This window comes from Lytechinus pictus, chromosome 2 (assembly GCF_037042905.1).
Source record: "Lytechinus pictus isolate F3 Inbred chromosome 2, Lp3.0, whole genome shotgun sequence".
Taxonomy (NCBI): domain Eukaryota; kingdom Metazoa; phylum Echinodermata; class Echinoidea; order Temnopleuroida; family Toxopneustidae; genus Lytechinus; species Lytechinus pictus.
Genome location: NC_087246.1, coordinates 2,435,204 through 2,457,001, shown reverse-complemented (window position 1 = coordinate 2,457,001; position 21,798 = coordinate 2,435,204). Strand labels below are relative to the sequence as shown.

The window sequence follows — 21,798 nt, the reverse complement described above, 5'->3', positions numbered from 1 at the left end:
GATTTGTGACGTCATATGCGAGCAGCTTTCCTCCATATCGTATCGTAAGAAATGAAATGTCATTTTCTCGGAAAGTGGAATATGATTTTTATTGTACCTTCAGTATATAAATGTACAAATTATTTCACATCCACTTCTAGAAAGAAAGTAACAAATAAGTCATCATTAACCATTACAAAATGAAATTTATGCATTTTATATTACCTAACATATGGGGCAGCTGCTCGTTTATGACGTCATAAATAAAAACTTTAAATTCTGATAACTTTCCTAATCTTTAAAAGATTTTCCTCAAACCTTCACCAGTATTTTTTTTTTTTTTTTTTCTGCTATCTAATAGCAAAGTTTTCGTCGGGTGAACTTCCCCTTTAAATAATTTCTCCATGTCATGGTGTGCCATGTATGCCAAAATTTGTGATCACATCCTAATCTTGGTCATATCGAATTTGCATCTTCGGAAATGGCGCCAATCTGTGCAGTTAGGTTTTTATAATTTTCGCACAGATGACGTCGGCGACAATTTGTGCAATGGCGACAATTTTTCCCACAACACATGTCTATTGCATCGTTGGAAATGTCGAACCATAGTCTCATGAATATATAACAAATATTCTATGACGCTTCAAGATTGTCCAGTTCCATATCGTCATTCTTTTCCTTTACAATTTTATTAGCTGACCCTTGTACTAACAATCAATGTCAAAATGGCGGATTTTGTCAGCCTTCTCCCGGGTCTAATTCACCTTACATCTGTGTTTGCTCGTTTGGATTCATCGGCCAATTTTGTCAAACGAGTAAGCATATGTATATTTTTACCTTTCAGATGTGAAAAATGGTTCAGCATTAGGGTTTATTGTTGATTTGTATTAAAAATGTGTATGTAACAATTTTTTTTCCAGTTCGGCAACGTTTTATCTGCAAAAGTAGCATTAGCTTATAATTAGCATACGTATGTTTAAATTTTTCAAATTATTTAAGAAGCCCTTTGCAAATTGACCCTGCTGGAAAGAACGCAATGTCACACAGTGTGATCACAGTGTGTTCACATAGTGGACTATATAAAAATATATACACAATGATAAAATTCAACAGTGTGAATATATTTTTGCATTGTAGACACCTCGACATTATGACAGTTCACAGCGTGTTCACAAGGGGGTGTGTGTGTGTATTTGAGTTTTGTCAGACGTGGATCAATCAGATATGATTATTTACGTCTGGGACCGACCTTTAACGTCACCATCCGAAAGACGTGACCGGGGCTCGAACCTCTGCATCAATTTGTAACTTCCCCACATAGCTTGGATTACAGGCGCACGCCACAACGCTCAAGGGGGACTATGTGAATGTGTTATTTACACTGTTGAAATGCTCATATTTAATAGTGTGAAGGTGATTTCACATTGTGCTTCACACTGTGAACACACTGTGGCACACACTGTGGAACGGGTTGTTCGTTTCAGTAGGATGGAATTATCATTTCGAGAACTTATCCAATCATATTAATCAAAGATGCATTATAGTCCCAACAATTCCACGTCATTTTTCATTTACATTTTTATCAGCTGACCCATGTACTAATAATCAATGTCAAAATGGTGGATTTTGTCAACCTTCTACCGGGTATAATCCACCTTACCATCTGTGTTTGCTCGTCTGGATTCTCCGATCAATTTTGTCAAACGAATAAGCACATCTATTTTTACCTTTCAGATGTGGAAAATGGTTCAGTTTTTGTTGATTTGAAGTATAGATGGGAATATAAGTATTTTTTTCTCATTATTTTGGTTGACGGATCAGCTTTGAATGGCAACGTTTTTTTTTTAGCACAAGTAACATCATTGTCTAATTAGCATATTACGTTGACAATATTCAATGTAGGAAGTCCCATTGCAAATATAGAATAATTATATTGCGAACATGATCCAATCATAATCAAATATTTTTTTGTTCATCAAATCAAATTAATTTTAAAACAAGTATATATATATATATTTTTTTTTTGTCTTATGTTACTCGAAAAATTATGATATTGTATTGATTTGTTGAATGAATTCAATAAATAACTTAAACCAAAAAAATACTTTATCGTCATTCATTCCCTTGATATTATCAGCTGACCCATGTACTAACAATCAATGTCAAAATGGCGGATTTTGTCAGCCTTCTACCGGGTCTAATCCACCTTACATCTGTGTTTGCTCGTCTGGATTCTCCGGTCAGTTTTGTCAAATGAGTAAGCATGTGTCTATTTCTTCATTATTTCTCAGATTTATTTATATTTCGTCCCTCATCTTTGAGATGGAGGTACTTGTACAAGTGACCTACCATTTTAAAGCTTAGAATCTCCTCTTTCATCTGGTATTACTTAGATTATTTCTCATTCACGCATGATTGAGCAAAAACAATTCGAAGAAAGGATGCCAAAAACTCATTTGGCGGGGGGTATCTGAATTTCAAAAAGAAAATCACATGACTAAAAAGTTTAATATCTTCTCTTTTCTTTGATACCTAAATCACAGAAAATGGTCAAGTAGTAAAAAAGTTATGATCCCTCGAAACAATGCTTGTATTTCCATAATTTCATTAAATAAACGTGTTTTCACCGGTTTCCCACTGAAGCTATCGCACGGTAACAAAAGACTTAATGCATGGCTGATCGTCAACAAAACGGAGTGTCGAGTGAGTTTGAACGCTAGCCTGTAAAACCTCTTCATTTTATGAAATTATTGAAATTCAAGCCTTATTTCAAATAACCAGAACTTTGTTATTTCTTGACCATTTTCTGTAATTGAGGTATCAAATTAAAGAGCAGATATTAAACTTTTTAAAAATGTGGTTTTCTTTTTAAAACCCAGATACGGCCCGCCAAATGACTTTTTGGTATCCCCTTTTCAAATTGTTTTTGCTCACTCATGCGTGAATGAGATATAATCTAAGTAATTTCAGTTGAAAGAGGAGATTCTAAGCTTTAAAATGGTAGGTCACTTGTCTATTGTATTTGCGATTAAGTTATGATAAATCATCGATAAATCTCGGTTTCGTTTTTTGTGGGACGCACTGTATATGTGTGTGTTGGTGTGTAAAGAGAGAGTTATGTTTTTTTTTCTTGTATCAATTTTCTATTTATCTTTTTATTGTTTTAATGAATTTATGTGAGTTTAGGGGGTTGAATATGTTTACAAACAATTCAGCAAATAAGCAGTTCGTGAAATCCCCACTATTTACAATCCCTTTGTTTTCATATCGCCTCCATGTCTGTTTAAATATTTGTTTTAAAGTTTATTTTAGTTTTTTTGGCGTTAATTCAAAGGCCTGCTCTGATTCAGTAGGAATTAACTAATCTTTCTGCGTGTCCGTTGAAGCGAATAAACCGCGAAATTTTGGATTTATGAATCTTTTGGGTTTTTGTGTTTGTTTATCCTCAATAATATAAAAATCACTCTATGATATGAGTCCTATAATCATACAACAGACTTAAGAGTTTGTTTTTCTTACATCAGTTTCAAATTCAGATTCCTGTGAAGGCAATCAATGTCAGAACGGCGCCACCTGTAGCACAGTACCTAGTAGCGGTCTTACCTACACATGTAACTGCCCGACTGGATTTACAGGACTAGTGTGCCACCTAGGTAAGATTATCAGTTTTGTCCTCAACCCTCACCTCATCGGATATTTTAATATAATGGACATCATGAAAATGGATTTTAGAGATTCTGTATACAGGTCAAACTATAATTTCAACTCTTTTCTGTTGTGATTTAAATGTCGTGTTTGTTCCCAGTCCCATTTGTTAATATCTTCAGCTGATGCTTTAGAAGATTTACTCTGGTTTTATCAAGATAATGCATTCACATGTAATCTGTTGTTGGGGTTTGTCATATAAGTATTGTACTTTTTTCCTTTCATCAGTTTCAACTTCAGATTCCTGTGAAGGCAATCAATGTCAGAACGGAGCCACATGTATCCCAGTACCTAGTAGCGGTCTTACCTACACATGTAACTGCCCGACTGGATTTACAGGAATAGTGTGCCACCTAGGTAAGATGTAATTTATCCAGCATCTCCATCTCAGAGGCAGGGTTTATTATCATGACGAACATCTTAAAAGAGTTAATTAAGACCTAGATGATTTCACCCCTACGTTATCACTCGTCCTTTCGTCACATTTTCTCCGAACATGTGACCCTCAAATAACTGATCCACATGAACAAACAAGTCACAATAAAATTACAAATTACAAAAACTATTTTTGTTTGTAATATTTGTTATCAGCGTGTACTTTCCAAAGATTAAAACATTTTTCTAAATTATATTCTAGAATATAATTATATGACGCAAAACGATATTCGATCTCATCATTATACATTTTTTCTCATAAAATTCCTATTTATTTCAACATACCTTTTTTATTTATTACAATGTCAGCATATCAGCATTGACTCTATTTCTCCATCCTCTTACCAGTTAGCTCCATTAAAAAAATTATCACCTGTTCTACCCTCGAAGACTGATGGTCATTCGTGATTCCTTTCACTCATGTCATCTTCAAACCAGGCGTATAGGGGTAGTGTCCTTCTTTCCCTGCATGTAACAATTAAATTTTGAAATCCTCATTTTTAGATGCAAACTTTTGAAATGAATATATCCAATGCACATGAGTTCAAATCAAACAAGTACGCCCCTCTAGTCACAGATATAGAAAGCAATGGATATTCAGTGGTATTCCTTCCTTTGGAAATCGGCTCTCGAGGCCACATCTTACCGGACAATGCAACGAGGCTAAAGCGGCTGCTGAAGGAAACTGGGAGTCCCGTCCATCTCAAACAATTCCGAAAGAATATATCAAAATTGGCCATCGTGTCATCTTTTGTCATCTATTACTTCAAAAATCTGAATATGTGGGAAAACAAACTCCCTCTCCGTGTTTCAAGTACATAGACGGACTCCATTTTCCTTCCCTTTGCTGACCTCGTTGCACTTCCCAGTACTTTTCTCCATATTGATTGTTGTATTATATTCTAAGGTGGTTTTTTCTGTATATTGAATTTTATTACCCTGCATTTTCTCATTATAGAGAAATGCTAACCTCGTTGCACTTCCCAGTATTTTTCTCCATATTGATTGTTGTATTATATTCTAAGTTTTTTTTCTGTATAGTGAATTTTATTGCCCTGCATTTTCTCATTATAGAGAAATATCCTGGGCGTATATTGTATTCCTTTAATGTGCAGATTTGCTAATAAAGTGATATATAATAAAAAATAAAATATAGCACATTAACAAACGAAATTTTCAACATAGAAAAAAAAACATTTCTTTTACAAAGTGCATGTTGGTGTTTCCATCATTTTCCATCCTTCTTTCATTCATGTAACATTTACATGAAATATGGTTATGAATAGTGACATTCATACTGTGTTGTTTTCTCATGATTCCTCATTTTAGTTTCAAATGTATGTGCAAATAACCAATGTGAGAATGGAGGGATATGTAACCCAACCCCTGGATCGAGTCTTCCCTACACTTGTAACTGTCCACCGGGTTATAATGGCGATTTATGTCATATAGGTATAGGTGAAATTTTCATCTGTTTTGTATGCCCAAAAGTCTTTCCAGTTCCGAAATCTTATTGTCACTAATGGAATATTGATATGAAAATAAATTGAAAGTCCAGAACAATGAACTCATTCAAGCATGGCCGTAAATAACAAGAGAGCTGATGGCCAATGACCGTCCAGCGGCCCGTAACACAAAGCTGCGCTTTTTTTTACGATTGATTCCATTGACTAGAATGTACTACCAAAGTGAAAATCAAGTCTAAGATTATATCGCTAACCTTTGTGTTACGGGACCGAGGTAGGGTCTGGAGAGAATGTACGAAAGAATGTTCGTTACACGTATGCTTTATCTAATACAAATTTGCACCTATAATAAGAGAGGTAATGTATTGGTAATTAAAAAATATATATTTCAAATTTGAATTCTAAAACAGGAAATAATTGAATTATTCTACCTACAAACATATGTGTACCACTGCGTTGATATAATGTAATTAGGTCTAAATAAGTAACATGAAACAAACTTTGTCCTCTTTCTTTCCTCTTTTTATTATTTCTTTCCTTTCCTTTTCCCTGATTTCTTTCCTCGTTCTTTTCCTCTCTCTCCTTTCTGCTTTTCTTTCTCTTTCCATTTTCTTAATTTTCCTCCGGTTTCTTTCCTTCTCTTTCTTTCTTTTCATCCTATCTTCCTTCACTCTTTCTTTCTCTCCCCTCCTTCTCTTTTTCCCCTTCTTTCTTTTTTTTTTTTTCTTTCTTTCTTTCTTTCTTTCTTTCTTTCTTTCTTTCTTTCTTTCTTTCTTTCTTTCTTTCTTCCTTCCTTTGTTTCCTTTTCTCTTTCTTCCCTCTCCTCTTCCTTCTTTTGTTTCCTTTTACTTCTTTCTTTTCTTTCTTCTACTTCCTTTTTTCCTTTCTCTTTTTGCTCTTCTATTCTTCTTCCTTTCCTTCAATATCCAAGCGGTTTTTTTTTCATGTTATTCATCATCATATGTTTATGACAGTTAACCATTTCAACAATATCATGGAACCGATTAATTGATGTGCAATATTAATATTATGTATTACTCACATGATACAATACGAGATAACTTGTTCTCCTTTCTACCCTCTCTATTTCTACCTTCTTCCTGCTATCTTTCTTTTCTTTCTCCCTTTCTGTGTCTCTCTTCCTTTTCCTTTCCTTCTTCATCTTTGTATGTTGTTACGTATAATTTCTGGTATCCGTATACTACTTTTTTTTGCCCTGCCGTTGGCATTTAGCTTAATACTTTTCCTGCCAGGGACCTGGGTTTTGATTATATTCTTTTGTTTTAAATGTTTACATGTTATATCTGTCTTTATTAAGCCTCTTTTAATGTGTTGTTAATGTTTTGATATTGTTTTACGGCAAATGGAAAATAAAGAAGAATTATATACGTCATATTTTTATGGCAGTGATAATCGCAATAAAACTTATTTAAAAACTCGCGATTTTGAGTGTTTCTAAAGCCTGATGCTGAGGTGGTTAGATGTGAAAATACATGGAAATCGTATTGTTCTATTTTTTTGTTTAGTATCTTCTAATGATGTGTACCTTGGATAATTATATGATCATTCAACAACATATATTACCTTTACAGTGGCCCCTGATCCCTGTTCTAGTAGCCCCTGTCAGAACGGAGGAACTTGTAACACTTCACCTGGATCTGATCTTTCATTCATTTGTAATTGTCGAGCTGGATATACCGGTGCCACATGCCAAATAGGTAATATTTCAAAAATGTCATGTGGAATAAATCAGTTGCATGATGAGATTGAGGAAATACCATTGTACATGTAGTATCCTATCTTTTTTTAGCTTCATTCTGGATATGCCCAGATCATGTTTAACATTTTAATTGCGCTCCTGAGCCCTAATAGAACATACGTTTAACCCTGTATGTTTCAGCAAAAGATTTCAGTTTCCTCCCCCTCATCCCTTCTTGTTGAGCGTCAACACCTTGCTTAAAGCCTTAACCATATATATATATATATAAATATATATATATATATACATATATAAACTCCTCAAAAAAGTTTGGAAATCTGACTTTGATCGATAATCCCTCCTCGATTTTAGTGAATATTAATGTTTGATTGATACCATAATAGATCATTTAATTTTCTTTAAAATTATACCATACATGATGTGATTGAGGTTCACATGGAGATGCAGTGCCTTGAAATGTGGGGCAAGGTCAAAAAGTTGCAAAATGACACAATATTGAAAGTCACTGTTCTTTTTTTCCGTGGTGATGAGTGAGTTTCTCAGCGGTTTCTTTTGTTTTCATGCACCTCAACATCAACATTAGCATGGAATCAAACACACCTCTGCACAAACAAACACATAACAAACAAACAAACATGCATGCATGGGTATTTCAAACCACGACTCAAACCATGTTATCTCATAGAACCGTCACTACATAAACCATAACAAAACATATAAAATGAAGAAGCAGGGGCTTGATTTGAATGAATTTTTATCTCTATTGACACAGACAAAAGAATCATGTTCTTAATTGACCCTTCATGACTATTCCTGCTCGTTTTGCAGCTTTTCAATGCACACCTCATCCAACACTTTTGAATCCTGCTCTTTTCGTGATGCTATGATCATAACAAGCATGGTATCAATAAAGATAATTAAATGATCTTTTGAATGATATCAAATATGCATGGTGTTGAATTGGAAGTTGGGAGAAATTAATGGCCGAACTCAGATTTCCAAACTTTTTTTTAGGGGTTTATGTATATGGACAATGATTTTCCAGAAATTTTGTCGTGGTTCTTTGAATATCATGTAAAAATTCATTGAATTTTACCTTTGTAAAACGGAATTCATTTTATTTTTTGCTTTGTACATTTCATATGACAAAACATAATTTCGATTGAGGGGAAGATGACTGTTCCTAATAGTGAGTGGTTTGGGGTCTTTAGGGCTGTATTTATTTCAATTCAGTTTTAATTCAATTGTAATTACACAGCTTACTTATTTTGAAAATGAAATCATTTGAAATGGTTGGCGAAGAATTTGGACTACACCTGTATCAAACTTTCTCTCAAAATCTAGATCCATGTGCCGCAAGCCAATGTCAGAATGGAGGGATTTGTGATCCTACTGCTGGACCAACTCTGCCCTACACCTGTAACTGTCTGACTGGATACACTGGCGTCATTTGTCAAACGGGTAAGACTGTGGAGTCGTAATGCTAACTCCATTGGCTAATTCTGTTCATGACTATTACAAGATAATAGGAAGAAACACTTGTTTGTTTAATGCTGGATTTTTACATTCATTTATTGAAGGTCCAGTGTGCCAGTATTGTTATAAACTTTCTTCCTGATATGACATTTCCATTAGAAAAAAAATCACTGTCATTTAGAATGTTTTGTTTAAATTGCTAAACCTAGATGTCTGTGCTGATAATCAGTGTCAGAACGGAGGTTCATGTAACCCCTCTCAAGGATCGAGTCCCCTCTACACATGTAGCTGCCTGGTTGGGTATATCGGAACATTCTGTCAAACAAGTATGTAATTCGGTATTTAAATGACTTCGACAATCTACACGAGCGGGCTACGGCATTCATAGATAACATTAGTAGTTAGAAGCACTAATATAACAATTCTAACGGGATTTCTTCAAATTAATATGATATGTCATACAAGCAGTGGCGGACCGTGACCCGGAGGAGACAAAGCATTGGAGGGGCACAGCATTGTTCACAAATAATACAGTGCCCCTCCAATGCTTTGTTTCCTCCGGGTCACGGTCCGCCACTGCATACAAGAATAATGGTATCATCCGCAAACTCAACAATTTCTTGCCTCGGCACGTTCTTTTACTTTGTGCAATACCACAGCCTTGCCTTATTTGTTTTATTGTAACATAGTATGGGCAATGCATACCTTTCAAAACTAAGTAGATTGTTTATGTTATATATTATAGAGTTATTCGAGTATATTCACTTTCTTACTGACCCAAGCTAGAGAAAGGTTTGTGAAAAATAAGTGTTCTAAATATCTATCAGCTTAACTTTTACCTCAATATTACTTTTTAAACATTCAAGAAATCTAATTCAAAAACTCACTGTCGTCAATGCTCGATTTAAAATCAAATGTACGCGATTACATTACAGGAAGCAAAAAAAAAGAAGATAAATACAACTCATGGACAGTGTATAAAATTATATTCGAATTTTTTTTTGACACCTAGCTCCAGGTATTTGTTAATTAACATTACGTAGGTAATATTACGTAGGTAATTCAATGAATGAAAGAATTAATCATTAGTATGGGAAAATAAAACATTTTTCCTCGGTCGCTGTGTGATGGATTGTCAATTTAAATGTGTTTATATGTATTTTTTTCACTGATATACAAATACTTCATCCTTTTAATTACTGAATTGTATACCATCACTTAAATTTTCATTACATGCATGTAATGTTGTAATTTAATACGACCTATTTACATAAAGGGGTGGGTCTTTATACAAACCTTCGAGATTTTTATGATCACCCAACTCAAATACTATTGTATCATTGTATTACCTTATTTATCTGTTTATTATGCTATTTGCTTTTGCGTTTGCTTGCCTTATTATATTTATCACTACGTTCTATATTTCATATTGATTTGTATTGGATTTAAATACAATAGTGAATTGAATTGAGTACACGTCTCTTTAAAAATAATACAATTTCACATTTTGTTTCTGTTTCCATAAACAGGTGTGGATCTCTGTTCTAATAACGATTGCCGGAACGGTGGGTCTTGTAACCCCTTTCCAGGCTCCAATCCCCCATACTTCTGCAATTGTCAGCCTGGATATACTGGACAGTTCTGCGAAATAGGTTTGTGTAAACATTTTTTGTTCAATTGCCAATTGTTTGATTGACTTAATGGCGGGGTCCAATATGCAAATGATATGTCTCATGTTCCATTTGTTGTCTGGGTATTTATAAATTTCGGTTTGTTTAGGTTTTACCTCATTTACATTTATTACCCCAGCTCCAGATCCATGTTCTGGTGCCCCCTGTCAGAACGGAGGAACTTGTAGCAATTATCCTGGACCTAGTCTTCCCTACACTTGTACATGTTCAGTTGGGTATATCGGGAACCAATGTGAAACAGGTAACACTTTGTAACTTTGAATTTCAGCGTCACTATGTCTGTATCTATCTTCACAATTGAGCATGTAAGACTCACAATACAATCAGGGGCCGTTTCATAAAGTTGTTCGTAAGTTCCGAGTAACGACTGGTAACCCTTTCTTCGGTTAAACAATTTGACCCACGTTTTCAATGGGGTCGATTTAGCTCAAAGGAAAGGATCACCAGTCTTTCGTTACTTACGATTAGATTTGTGAAATTCCCCGGGGTCTATGCTCTATGTTTTGTATTGGTTTTTATTGGGAATAAATTAAGCATGGAATAAAATGGAATACACGTATCTTTAAAACCAATCCAATGACATTTTTTCCGTTTCCATAAACAGGTGTGGATCTATGTTCTAATAACGATTGCCGGAACGGTGGGTCTTGTAACCCCTTTCCAGGCTCCAATCCCCCATACTTCTGCAATTGTCAACCTGGATATACCGGACAGTTCTGCGAAATAGGTTTGTTTAACCATTTTTTTTCTTCAATTTCCCCATTATCAATTGACTTAGTAGCGATATGCAATATGCAAATGATACTTGTATCATGTGTCATTTGTGAATGTGCCATTGTTGTCTTCGTATTTAAAATCCTGTTTGTTTTAACTCACTTTTATTACACCAGCTGCAGATCCATGTTCTGGTAGCCCCTGTCAAAACGGAGGAACTTGTAGCCCTTCTCCTGGACCTAATATTCCCTACACATGTACATGCTCAGTTGGACATATCGGGAACCAATGTGAAACGGGTAACACTTTGAATATCAGAATCATTAGAGAAAAAATTCGTGGCATAAACATATGATATCGCCATGGCCCTGGATTTTCCCTGGGAATGAAGTTGGTATGCAACATTGTAGATGTTTTACCTAAATAACATTTATTTGTGAGTGAAACCCTTTAATTATTTGTTTAAATTTTTGCTAGTCAATTTATTCTTGGCCCAAGTCACCTTCATTTGGAGTGAAAACTTTTTTTTCTTGTCAGATGTTTCTTAACAAACTAGCACACCCACTTAGAAAATATTTTCCTCTTTTTCAAAAAATCGTTCCCGGGTCCCTAAGCAATGTGACCATTTTAAAGAGACAATGTCAGGTCAAAAATTCCTCATTTTTTTAGTATGTATATGTACGTAATAATTGGGTGATGAAATTCATAAAATCATGATTATATTTCATCATAATTGATCTATTTAATAACTCGGGTTAGATATAATTGTTAAATAACCTGTTATAATTTTCATTGAAAAACAATCAAAAACAAGCCAAATAAAGAAAAAAGAAGATACACACAAGGACAAATATGACTTTCGATTTAGTTTCTTTGTGCCAACCTGACAATACATATAAATGTGCAAATGATTTTTCCCCGAATGAATTTGCATATTTGTTTCATAATGATTAGAAATTCAATTATTTCTTCATCATTATATATTTTATTGCTTCAAAATCAAATTCAATTATTTGGCGAACACTTCTTTTTAACACTTTGCTTTTATAAAGTTTATGTTTAAAAAATGTGCGTGCCATATTTTGACTCGATCTCGCTAACAGCGGCCAAGACAGCCCAGTCCATTTGGATTCAGTTAAAATCTAAATTCCTCATTATTGCATTAGCTCACGTCTTAACCGGTTAGTCTTGGTCCTGGAACCAGTCTTGTCTAAATTAGTGTAGTATACCAGCCTGGGTAATCTAAGATATAGAATATGCTCTGTGGAGTAGGTAATACCTACAAATTGAATGTTGATATGTGCGCATTGAAAATCAACAATGGTCTTAATATTTTCTCTCTTACCAGCTTTGGATCTTTGTGCCAATAACCAGTGTATGAACGGAGGATCTTGTAGTCCTTTTCCAAACTCCAACCCGCCATACTTCTGTCTATGTCAACCTGGATTTAGTGGACAGTTCTGCCAAACTGGTTTGTATATCCATTCTTTGTGCAATAGTAAGAATAGACAATTAAAAAACGTGGGTTAAATGTTTAATTTGTCCTGATGTTACGAGTTTTTATCACTCTATGAATATTCTAATAGCATGCCATTGTCATTATCCTTAGTGTCATTCTATTTCAATTTTACCATCTATTAACAATTTCGTTTTTGCTTAGATCCATGTTCTAGTAGCCCATGTCTAAATGACGGATCTTGTAGCCTTTCTCCTGGAGATGGCCTTCCGTACACTTGTAACTGCTCAATTGGATATACCGGTGATGTCTGTGAAACAGGTAAGCATTTGTATTGTACTTGCAGAAGCCCCATTCGGATTTTTTCATATATGAGAAAACAACAATTTCTTTTCAGTGAACTGAGTATTTCGTTTCTCGTAAAGATACAAATTAACTGCATCAATTTAAAAAGAGAATCAGTGATGGTATCACACGTTGATGGAACATATCAACCATCATTTACTCAAACTCTGCTAACATGGCTAAAGCAAATGTAAATAATGATTATTTCAAAAGCGCTCAGAGACTTCTAGTCAAGTAAGTGATGTGTATTAAAGCAAACATGATCGTTATTTTTATTGTAAAAAGGAATATCATCGTATAAAAAGTAAGAAAAATAAATCTATTGCGAAAGAAAATCAGTAAACAACTCAATGTACAAACATATAGACAAAAACCTTTACAAAAAGACCCAGTTTTAAATGTATATGGTGAGCAGAGCACATAGCAAGAGATTTGCATGTAATTCTGACATGTGAACAAAAAGCTCAAGTAAATATTTTTCCTGCATTGTCTTATCGCGACGTCTTTTACAGCACAGTTTTGAAATCTGTTTATCCAGCTCTAGGTAGCTGTACAAGTCACCAATGTATGAACGGAGGATCTTGTAACCCATTTCCAGGTTCCAACCCGCCATATTTCTGCAGTTGTCAACCTGGGTATAGCGGACAGTTCTGCCAAACTGGTTCGTATTTTCGTTCTGTGAATTCAGTTTACTATACAACTCATTTAAAAAATCTCACAATATATATTTCCATTCAACTGACAGGGTTCGAATAATCGTTTCAACAGAGAACCCTACAAATTTCGAAAACAGACAGTCTCGGGACCTCTTTGGCATGTTCGATGTCGTGAAAATCCAAACCTGAGGTCATTATCTCCGCGTTTGTCTCTTGTAGTTGGGATCATGTAGGTTTTTCTTCATGTGGACTGGTAATCCGTTTACCTATCAATTGGAGGCCCAACGCTATTTTAGATTATTTGCATCATTTGATGAACACTTTTATCATTTTCTATTCTGTGATGAGTTATTCATCTAATTCTTATTAGCTCCAGATCCATGTTCTGGTAATCCTTGTCTGAACGGGGGAACTTGTAACCCTTCACCTGGATCAAGTCTCCCTTACAACTGCAACTGTCTCGATGGTTTCACTGGTGACACTTGCCAAATGGGTATGAATTTTAGAATTTAACTATCATTAATGTCAGTAAAATATTAACATTATTTGATTTGATTATTATCTTTACAAAATATGATGAAGAGGTTGATGACAATGATGACATTTGTTATAAAATTGGGAAGTGGTGGTGGTGGTAATGATGACGATGATGATGGTGATGGGTAATGCTAAACTGTTGCCTGTTAAACTGGATTGTCTGTCTAGAAAGTTTATGTGAACAACATTCACTCGTTTAAGTTTTTATGATTAAGAAGTACAACGTGTACAGTACCGTACTCTGTCGATTGATCATGGTGTTTGGAAAACTTAAACAAACTTAATTTACATGATTTGATAAAAGTCAATTATTCGTGGCAAATTTACTTAAGCTTTTTTTTTGCTCTCCTATAAAGGTTCACAATCTTTAGCATACTCAGTATAACAAACGAGGTACAATATCATTTTCTGATACGAAGCTAATTCATATATTTCCTAGCTGGGGTCAGTAAGAAAGTGAATATACTGATTCCATTCTTACACGTCTCTTTGATTTTAATTGTCTTTTATTTATCTTTTATTACCAGCTCCAAATCTCTGTGCAAGCAACCAGTGTCTGAACGGAGCATCTTGTAGTCCTTTTCCCAACTCGAACCCTCCATACTTTTGCATCTGCCAGGAAGGATCTAGTGGACAGTTCTGCGAAATAGGTTTGTAGTGGTATTTTAACATCATCAAACTTCATTAATTAATTCTTATAATTTACTTTTTAGTCGATGATTCTTAGGGATTTTCCACTTGGCAATCTGCCACAGATTTTTTGTTGTTGAAAGAGTTAATGTACACTTTATGAATCTTACCCTGCCATTTGGAAATGAGATTTCTTTCTATGATAAACCGGTAGGAAAGAAAATAAAACCTTGGACAGTAAAGCGAATGAATTACTAGACATGCTAGATGGATGAATGAATGAATTATTCAAATGATTTATTTATCAATTAACGAATGAACAAATGAATAAATAAATTAATTGATGGATGAATAGATAACTTATTGGATCGAAATATTGATATAAATGAATGAGTCAACAAAAAATCGCCAAATCGTAACAAAATGTTGATAATCAGGTAAATAAAAATTAGCACTTGCAATTGCATCTCGAACATTCGGTCTTTAATTTACTTCATACTCCTAATGGCATATTCATTAGGGATATGTCGACCGCACTTACTTTTATTCCTCTAGATCAATGTTCTAGTAGCCCCTGTCTGAATGGAGGAAATTGTAACATTTCCCTTGGATCAAGTCTAAGCTACACCTGTGACTGCCCATCTGGATATTCTGGTATCACGTGTCAAATAGGTGATACCTTACTAATCATGTTAACTAAATCTAGAAGCTAGTATGTAATCACTTACCAATTTCTTTCAACACCTTATCTTGTACACACTCGGAATGGTATTCATTTCGAAAAGCATTCATTTATTGTTATTAATTTCATTGTGTGAATCTAACCTCTTCTTCTTTTTTGTTCTCATTATTCTTTTTTTTCTTTCTCGTTTCATTCGTTTCCTTCCTTTTTCTTCTTCTTATCATATATAGTTTGTTATCGTTTCTTCCTCCTACGTTGCATTTAATTCATAATTTCCGTATTCCTATTAACAGTATTTATATGTGTTTTCGTATTATGCTAAGTTGTGGAATGTTATGCTACGCTGTCTATCAATTGTTTTTAATGTTTAATCTCTGATCTGAAGCGGTAGATTCAAGTTTTTATTTGAAAAAAAAAATCTTGTCTTGAGATATTTAGAAGTATTTTTATAAATCACAGTAGGCCTGCAATTACCTTTTTGATACTTAATCAAGTAACTCTACTTTAAGTTTTTCATGGTCTATATGACCCAACTTTAAGGATTTGTCTAACTATTTTGTTTCCAAGTTCATATAATATTTACCTAATTTGTATTGTTGAATACATTTATTTGAATTCGCTCTAAATGCATTTTTTTTTCAATTTTCATTTGTTTTATCTTCCGGTCCTGTTAACAGCTTCTGATCAGTGTGCTTGTAACCCGTGTATGCATGGAGCATCTTGCAATCCCCTTTCAGGTTCCGACCCTCCATTCTTTTGCATTTGTCCTCCTGGATATGGTGGACAGTTTTGCGAAACAGGTGCATTAAACATGATTCTTATTTTCAAATCTTGGGGAGAGGGCTGTACTCATTATTTTTCAAGAGATAGAAAGGATACAACAGAAGAAGGAGAAAGGAAAATGAAAGAGTCGGCTTGGCCGTGGAACTGTTTAGTCCAGTAGAATTAGATAATTATTGGTGCAATTGTGATTTATAAATGACATTTATTCATTCAGCTTTAAATGCCACTTCTTACAGCTGATTCACGTCAGAACATGCACTCGACGCATGAGAGAGTCAAAACAATTGGAGGGGGGAAGGGAGAGACCACGTTAATTTCAACGACAAACTCACAAAATTATAAATACTAGCTTCCACTAGTATTGACCATCTGTCGTACAATAATCTTTGGTAAACTCTGTATGATACTACGGTATGCAACTAGTGAAAACAGGTCTGTTTCTTGAAATTTACCAAATGCAAGAATCTTTATAACATAATTTGAAACCCATAGATTTTTTATGTAATCTAATGAAGGGATTGACTGAGGGTATTCCAGACAATAGCTATTTCATAATAAAATATTTTCGTAAGGCATACATTTTGAACACACGATTGTTTTTCGCCCTTCTCAATCAAGATCCATGTTCTAGTATCCCATGTCTAAACGATGGATCTTGTAGTCTTTCTCCTGGAGAAACTTTACCATTCACTTGTACCTGTCTTGCTGGATATACCGGTGTCGTCTGCCAAACAGGTAACTATAGCAACAGTTTTATTTTTTATGATTACCGTTCCTTTTAAACTGACAAATCTTACCATTATAGTAAAATCATTGATTTGCTGATATTAATGCATTCGTCCATGACTGAGTTTGTGTTAATGGTCAATGATTGACAACTTGTAAGTTCTGAGGTTCATGAAATAGTGTCCAGTGGTTTCAAATAGTGAATCAATGTCTTACTCCTTGCCATTTATTTTAAGAGCGTAGTAACGAAATTTTGTGTCTGGTCATATATGAAATTAAAACAAAAACAACATTTAACAAAAAATCCATCATTTTTTATTCCTGTTTGTAAAAAAATAAAATAAAAAATTATTGCTACAACTGTTATCTTTATTTGAATCAAACACTTGTATTTCAGCTGTGACGTCAGAAGTGTGCGCTAGCAACCCGTGTAAGAACGATGGATTGTGCCTGCCGTCATCTATATCAGATCCTCCATTCTCCTGCATCTGTTTACCTGGCTATACCGGAGAGTTATGTGATATAGACGTAGTTACTACTATATGTACGTCTCATTTAATATATATCATTATATTCCATATCTGCCTCTGAAGTCAATATACATGTATAGATGTGTATACATGTACAGTATTTCTACTTTTTACAGTTGATTTTATATATTCAGTGCGTCCCAGAAAAAAGGAAACCGGAATTCCGACATATTTTTTTTCAAAGGCAAATTAATTATGATATTCCATTTATATCATCATACAATTCAGTTATTCTTTTACATTTTGACACATAAAATGTGACAAACACTTCACGAATAAATGAGCAAGACGAGTTTTAAAATTTGATGTCAAAATCAGGATGCGCAGAAAAAAATTGGACAAGATTGGGTCGTGATACGACAACCGTGCTTATTCGAAGTTTCACTCATTAGCATTTCTTTTGTATTCTTTGTTCAAAATTTCTCTCACTGATCCCTGAAATGATGAGTCTATTCAGATTCGTACGTGAGTTCCTGCACAAATCTTTTCTGATAGGCCTTAATATTTATTGTTTGTAGACCGCCATGCGTGAATTATTTGCTAAGCTGTTGGTCTCAAATTAAAGATGAGATTCCACTCTTGCCATGATTTTCTTTTTTTATATTAAAGAAGAAAATGACGGAATATATACAGTGCGTCCAACAAAAAAGGAAACTCGTTTTCAGAGATAAAATTTCACAATTATTACATATATTTTTACTTATAAATTTGATACTTATCACAATTATCAAATACATTTTTACTATAAAATCAAATTTATAGTAAAAATATATTTAATAATTGTGAAATTTATCTCTGAAAACGGGTTTCCTTTTTTTGTGGGACGCACTGTATATATTCCTTCATTTTCTTCTTTAATATTATAAGAGAATTTTAAACTAGAACGAATGTTAGAAAAGTATTATGTTGATTGCAAGTCAGTTCGTGTTTTATTTTCAATACAGATATATATTTAACATGCAAATATCATATCTAATAACCTAATGTTCTGCCTTTCAGTATTATGCCCATGATTATATAAATTATCCTTGTTTGAAAGAGAATGATTAAAAGTTTTTATTTGATTTCATTATCAAATTATTAAGAAATCTAATATCATTCTTTGATCGAGCTCAATACTTTTTGTTTCAACTTATCCTACTCTTCTACGTCATTTTTTTTTTCTACATTCTACTTCTGGTACAGTCCGTCCCTGGTGTATTTTCGTACCTGATTTTATCCTATCACCGTGAATATTGCCCTCATCCGCGGCTGTTGTAATATTCCGTAACTTAATGCAATACATGTACATGTAAGCATCCCGATTGGGTTAAATCAACGATATGTTTTCAATATCCCATCCAGCGACTGAAACTCCGTCGAGTTGTTTACCTAATCTGTGTATGAATGGAGGAACTTGTATTTCTGAGCTTGGCCTATCATTTTGTGATTGTGTCGATGGATTTGGGGGAAACTTGTGTGAACAACCAGACCCAAGCAAGTATATTACTATTCATATTTTATCAACTCAAATACTGTATACATATCATTACTGCTCTCGAGCTATTTATTTAATATTTCAAGGTCTATAAGCATACTCGTTTAGAATATCTAGTTCTCTTTTCATGATTTTTTTTAAATTGTGGTATCTGCCTGAACAAGAGGAAATGTCATACAACCAAAATTGAATATAGGCCCGAGGTGATTTTCAGTGAATTAAGGAACTTGTCGATGTTTGCTAAACATTGTATTTAGGCAACACATGGACAAATTTGCCTCTAAATAATTAGTTGTGTTATTTACCACTGTTTTCCAATCAGAGAGTAGATTATAAACCACGGGATCTTTTGATTTCAAATGGTTTTAGAAAGAGTTATGTTATCTCATTCTGTAATAGTCCAGAGATCAATTGTGGGTCTGTGAGTGATCCCGGATGAAACGTGATTTCAGTATATTTATTGCCGAATAAATTAACTGCGCAAATATTGAACTTTTGCATCATTTTCTCCAAGAGTATACATATGTTAATATGAAATTTCTCTCTGTTGCTATCAATTCATTTGAGCCATTAACGTATGTGCATCAAACCCTTGTCTAAATGGAGGAATCTGCATTGATGGTCAAGGTTCATTAATTTGTGCATGTAAAATCGGGTTTTCTGGACCCTGGTGTGAAGAAGGTAATTACTAAAGATCTGCTGCATCCAGCTTACAGAGGCGAAATTTAAATCAAAAGAAAAGGTTTCATTCTGAAATAAAAGCACATGATACGATTTTGATGTGATTAATTAGAGAATGATTTCAAATTCTGAGTGATAATCTAATTTATAATAAGTTTTGAAAAGGGACATATGTAGCCTTATGTATTTCTACTGATATTGGAACACGGTCAGCTGTCACCGATGGTTTTCGTGCGATCAACAGCCGAGATCTCAAGGGGCCCTTTTGACCCTTCCCTCTACCCTTTCCCGTCTTCATGGTCTTGCCACCTTCCAAAATACCACCAGTCTTATTAGGATAAAAAGATGTTCAGCCACACACATTTCAAAAGATTATACAAATGTAAACTTTCCACTTTCCCTACTATGCTCTATACATTTCAGTAATTAACGAATGTGATTCAAACCCCTGTCTAAATGGAGGAACCTGCATTGATGGTCAAGGTTCATTTATTTGTACATGTCAAGCTGGTTATTATGGAACCCGGTGTGAAGGTTAGTTAAAGATCTGCTGCATTCAGTTTCACAGATTCGAATTACTATTCAAACGGAAACATTGAAAGGAATATGTCTTTTTCCCTTTACAGCCATTTTGTTTACAAACAAATTAATTAATGATAGAGTACCAAAGCAAGCGATGACGTCAGTTGCCATGGTTTTAATGGCGGCCTGGTTCTAAACAAATGAACCCGGGGCCGTTTCATATCTGTTCGTAAGTTAGGAGCGACATTAAGAACGACTGGTGATCCTTATACGCTGAACCATCGCCAGTTTATTATACAATTTACCACAAGAAAGGATCCCCAGTCGTTCTTAAAGTCGCTCTTAACTTACGAACAGCTTTATGAAACTGCACCCTGTTATGACTCTCAGAATGATGGTAACAAAATACATCACCATTTTGCAAATACAAATGTGTATAGACGATCGTGCAGCTGCGACTCAGTTTAGAACCAGTCGGTTCGTTGTCATGACATCGTGACGTCACACTTCGGTACTCTTTTGCGCCCCTTCTGAAATCGTGCCATACAAATATGACACTTTAAGGCTGTGACTTTTATATTGTTCCCCGAATTAGATGTTGTTTTACCCTTTAATTTCCTTTTAATTTTCTACCTTATATTGCACCTCCTCCCTGAAAAGTGGAGCCCAGGGAAAGGTTCCCCATTTAACCCATTAGATTATTCAATGAGAAAAAAAAACATCTCAGATTGGAGCTGGAAATGATTAGTATTTTTATACCCCCATACAACTAGTTCGAAAGTTCCAAAGTCAAACCCAAATTTCAACTTAATTGATTTCTACCAAAACAATGTACGGGTTTGGGTGAGCACAATATAATATCTCTACAATAAAGAATGAATTAATTCGTTGACAAAGTTCTAGAAGGTAAAATATCAGTATACCGTTTCATACTAAAATATGTACCAATGTTTGACATTTTGATTTCAATTTCATGTTGTACAGATCAGAGCAACCCTCCGACAATTTCCACAACCCAATCTGCTATTCGTACAACTTCACCAGGCATTTCACCTCCTGAGACAACTCACTCTCGTGATGATCCATTATCTGGGATAACTGTAGGTACGTATCTCAGCTCCAAAACTATTATTCTTAGTGAGAATATGTAAAACCGATTTTTCTAAAACCATGTTTCTTTAAGTAATGATATTTTGAAAGTGGGACCTTTTCTTGATAGAAAATACGATTATTTGGACAGATTCTGCAATCCATTTGTACATTTCCAATTTATTTTTGCTATGAAAGTTGTCAGGAAAAACTGATGATTTTGTTATCATCCTAACGGACCTTATTATATGAGTTCCATTTGGGGGTAATAACTCCAGTGGATCACCAGTTGTAACTTACAGCTTTATGGTGGGTGTTTCATAAAGCTGTAAGATACACCTGGTGATCCACTCTTAGTAGCTTAATCCACACCAATGAAAATTTGGTGCACATAATTTACTTCAAGATAGGTCCACCAGTCTTTTGTAAAGTTACTCATAACTTACTAACAGCGTCATAACACCCACCTGGTCCCCGTAACACAAAGATTAGCGATTA

At 34.5% G+C, this 21,798-nt stretch overlaps 1 protein-coding gene across 1 annotated transcript in view; it reads left to right on the top strand.

Annotated features, from left to right (window-relative positions):
* LOC129253683 (fibropellin-1-like) overlaps positions 1-21,798 on the top strand; it is a 28,852-nt gene that overhangs the window by 5,070 nt on the left and 1,984 nt on the right. Inside the window, exons 4-26 of the mRNA XM_064107162.1 lie at positions 675-794; positions 2,117-2,236; positions 3,504-3,632; positions 3,913-4,041; positions 7,178-7,303; positions 8,650-8,766; positions 8,991-9,107; positions 10,311-10,433; positions 10,591-10,713; positions 11,077-11,199; positions 11,363-11,485; positions 12,535-12,657; positions 12,847-12,963; positions 13,526-13,648; positions 14,014-14,136; positions 14,708-14,830; positions 15,366-15,482; positions 16,170-16,292; positions 16,894-17,010; positions 17,399-17,545; positions 18,876-19,007; positions 20,113-20,223; positions 21,196-21,315. Of these exons, the coding sequence (XP_063963232.1) occupies positions 675-794; positions 2,117-2,236; positions 3,504-3,632; positions 3,913-4,041; positions 7,178-7,303; positions 8,650-8,766; positions 8,991-9,107; positions 10,311-10,433; positions 10,591-10,713; positions 11,077-11,199; positions 11,363-11,485; positions 12,535-12,657; positions 12,847-12,963; positions 13,526-13,648; positions 14,014-14,136; positions 14,708-14,830; positions 15,366-15,482; positions 16,170-16,292; positions 16,894-17,010; positions 17,399-17,545; positions 18,876-19,007; positions 20,113-20,223; positions 21,196-21,315 (2,826 nt within the window). The remainder of the gene's footprint in view (positions 1-674; positions 795-2,116; positions 2,237-3,503; positions 3,633-3,912; positions 4,042-7,177; positions 7,304-8,649; positions 8,767-8,990; positions 9,108-10,310; positions 10,434-10,590; positions 10,714-11,076; positions 11,200-11,362; positions 11,486-12,534; positions 12,658-12,846; positions 12,964-13,525; positions 13,649-14,013; positions 14,137-14,707; positions 14,831-15,365; positions 15,483-16,169; positions 16,293-16,893; positions 17,011-17,398; positions 17,546-18,875; positions 19,008-20,112; positions 20,224-21,195; positions 21,316-21,798) is intronic.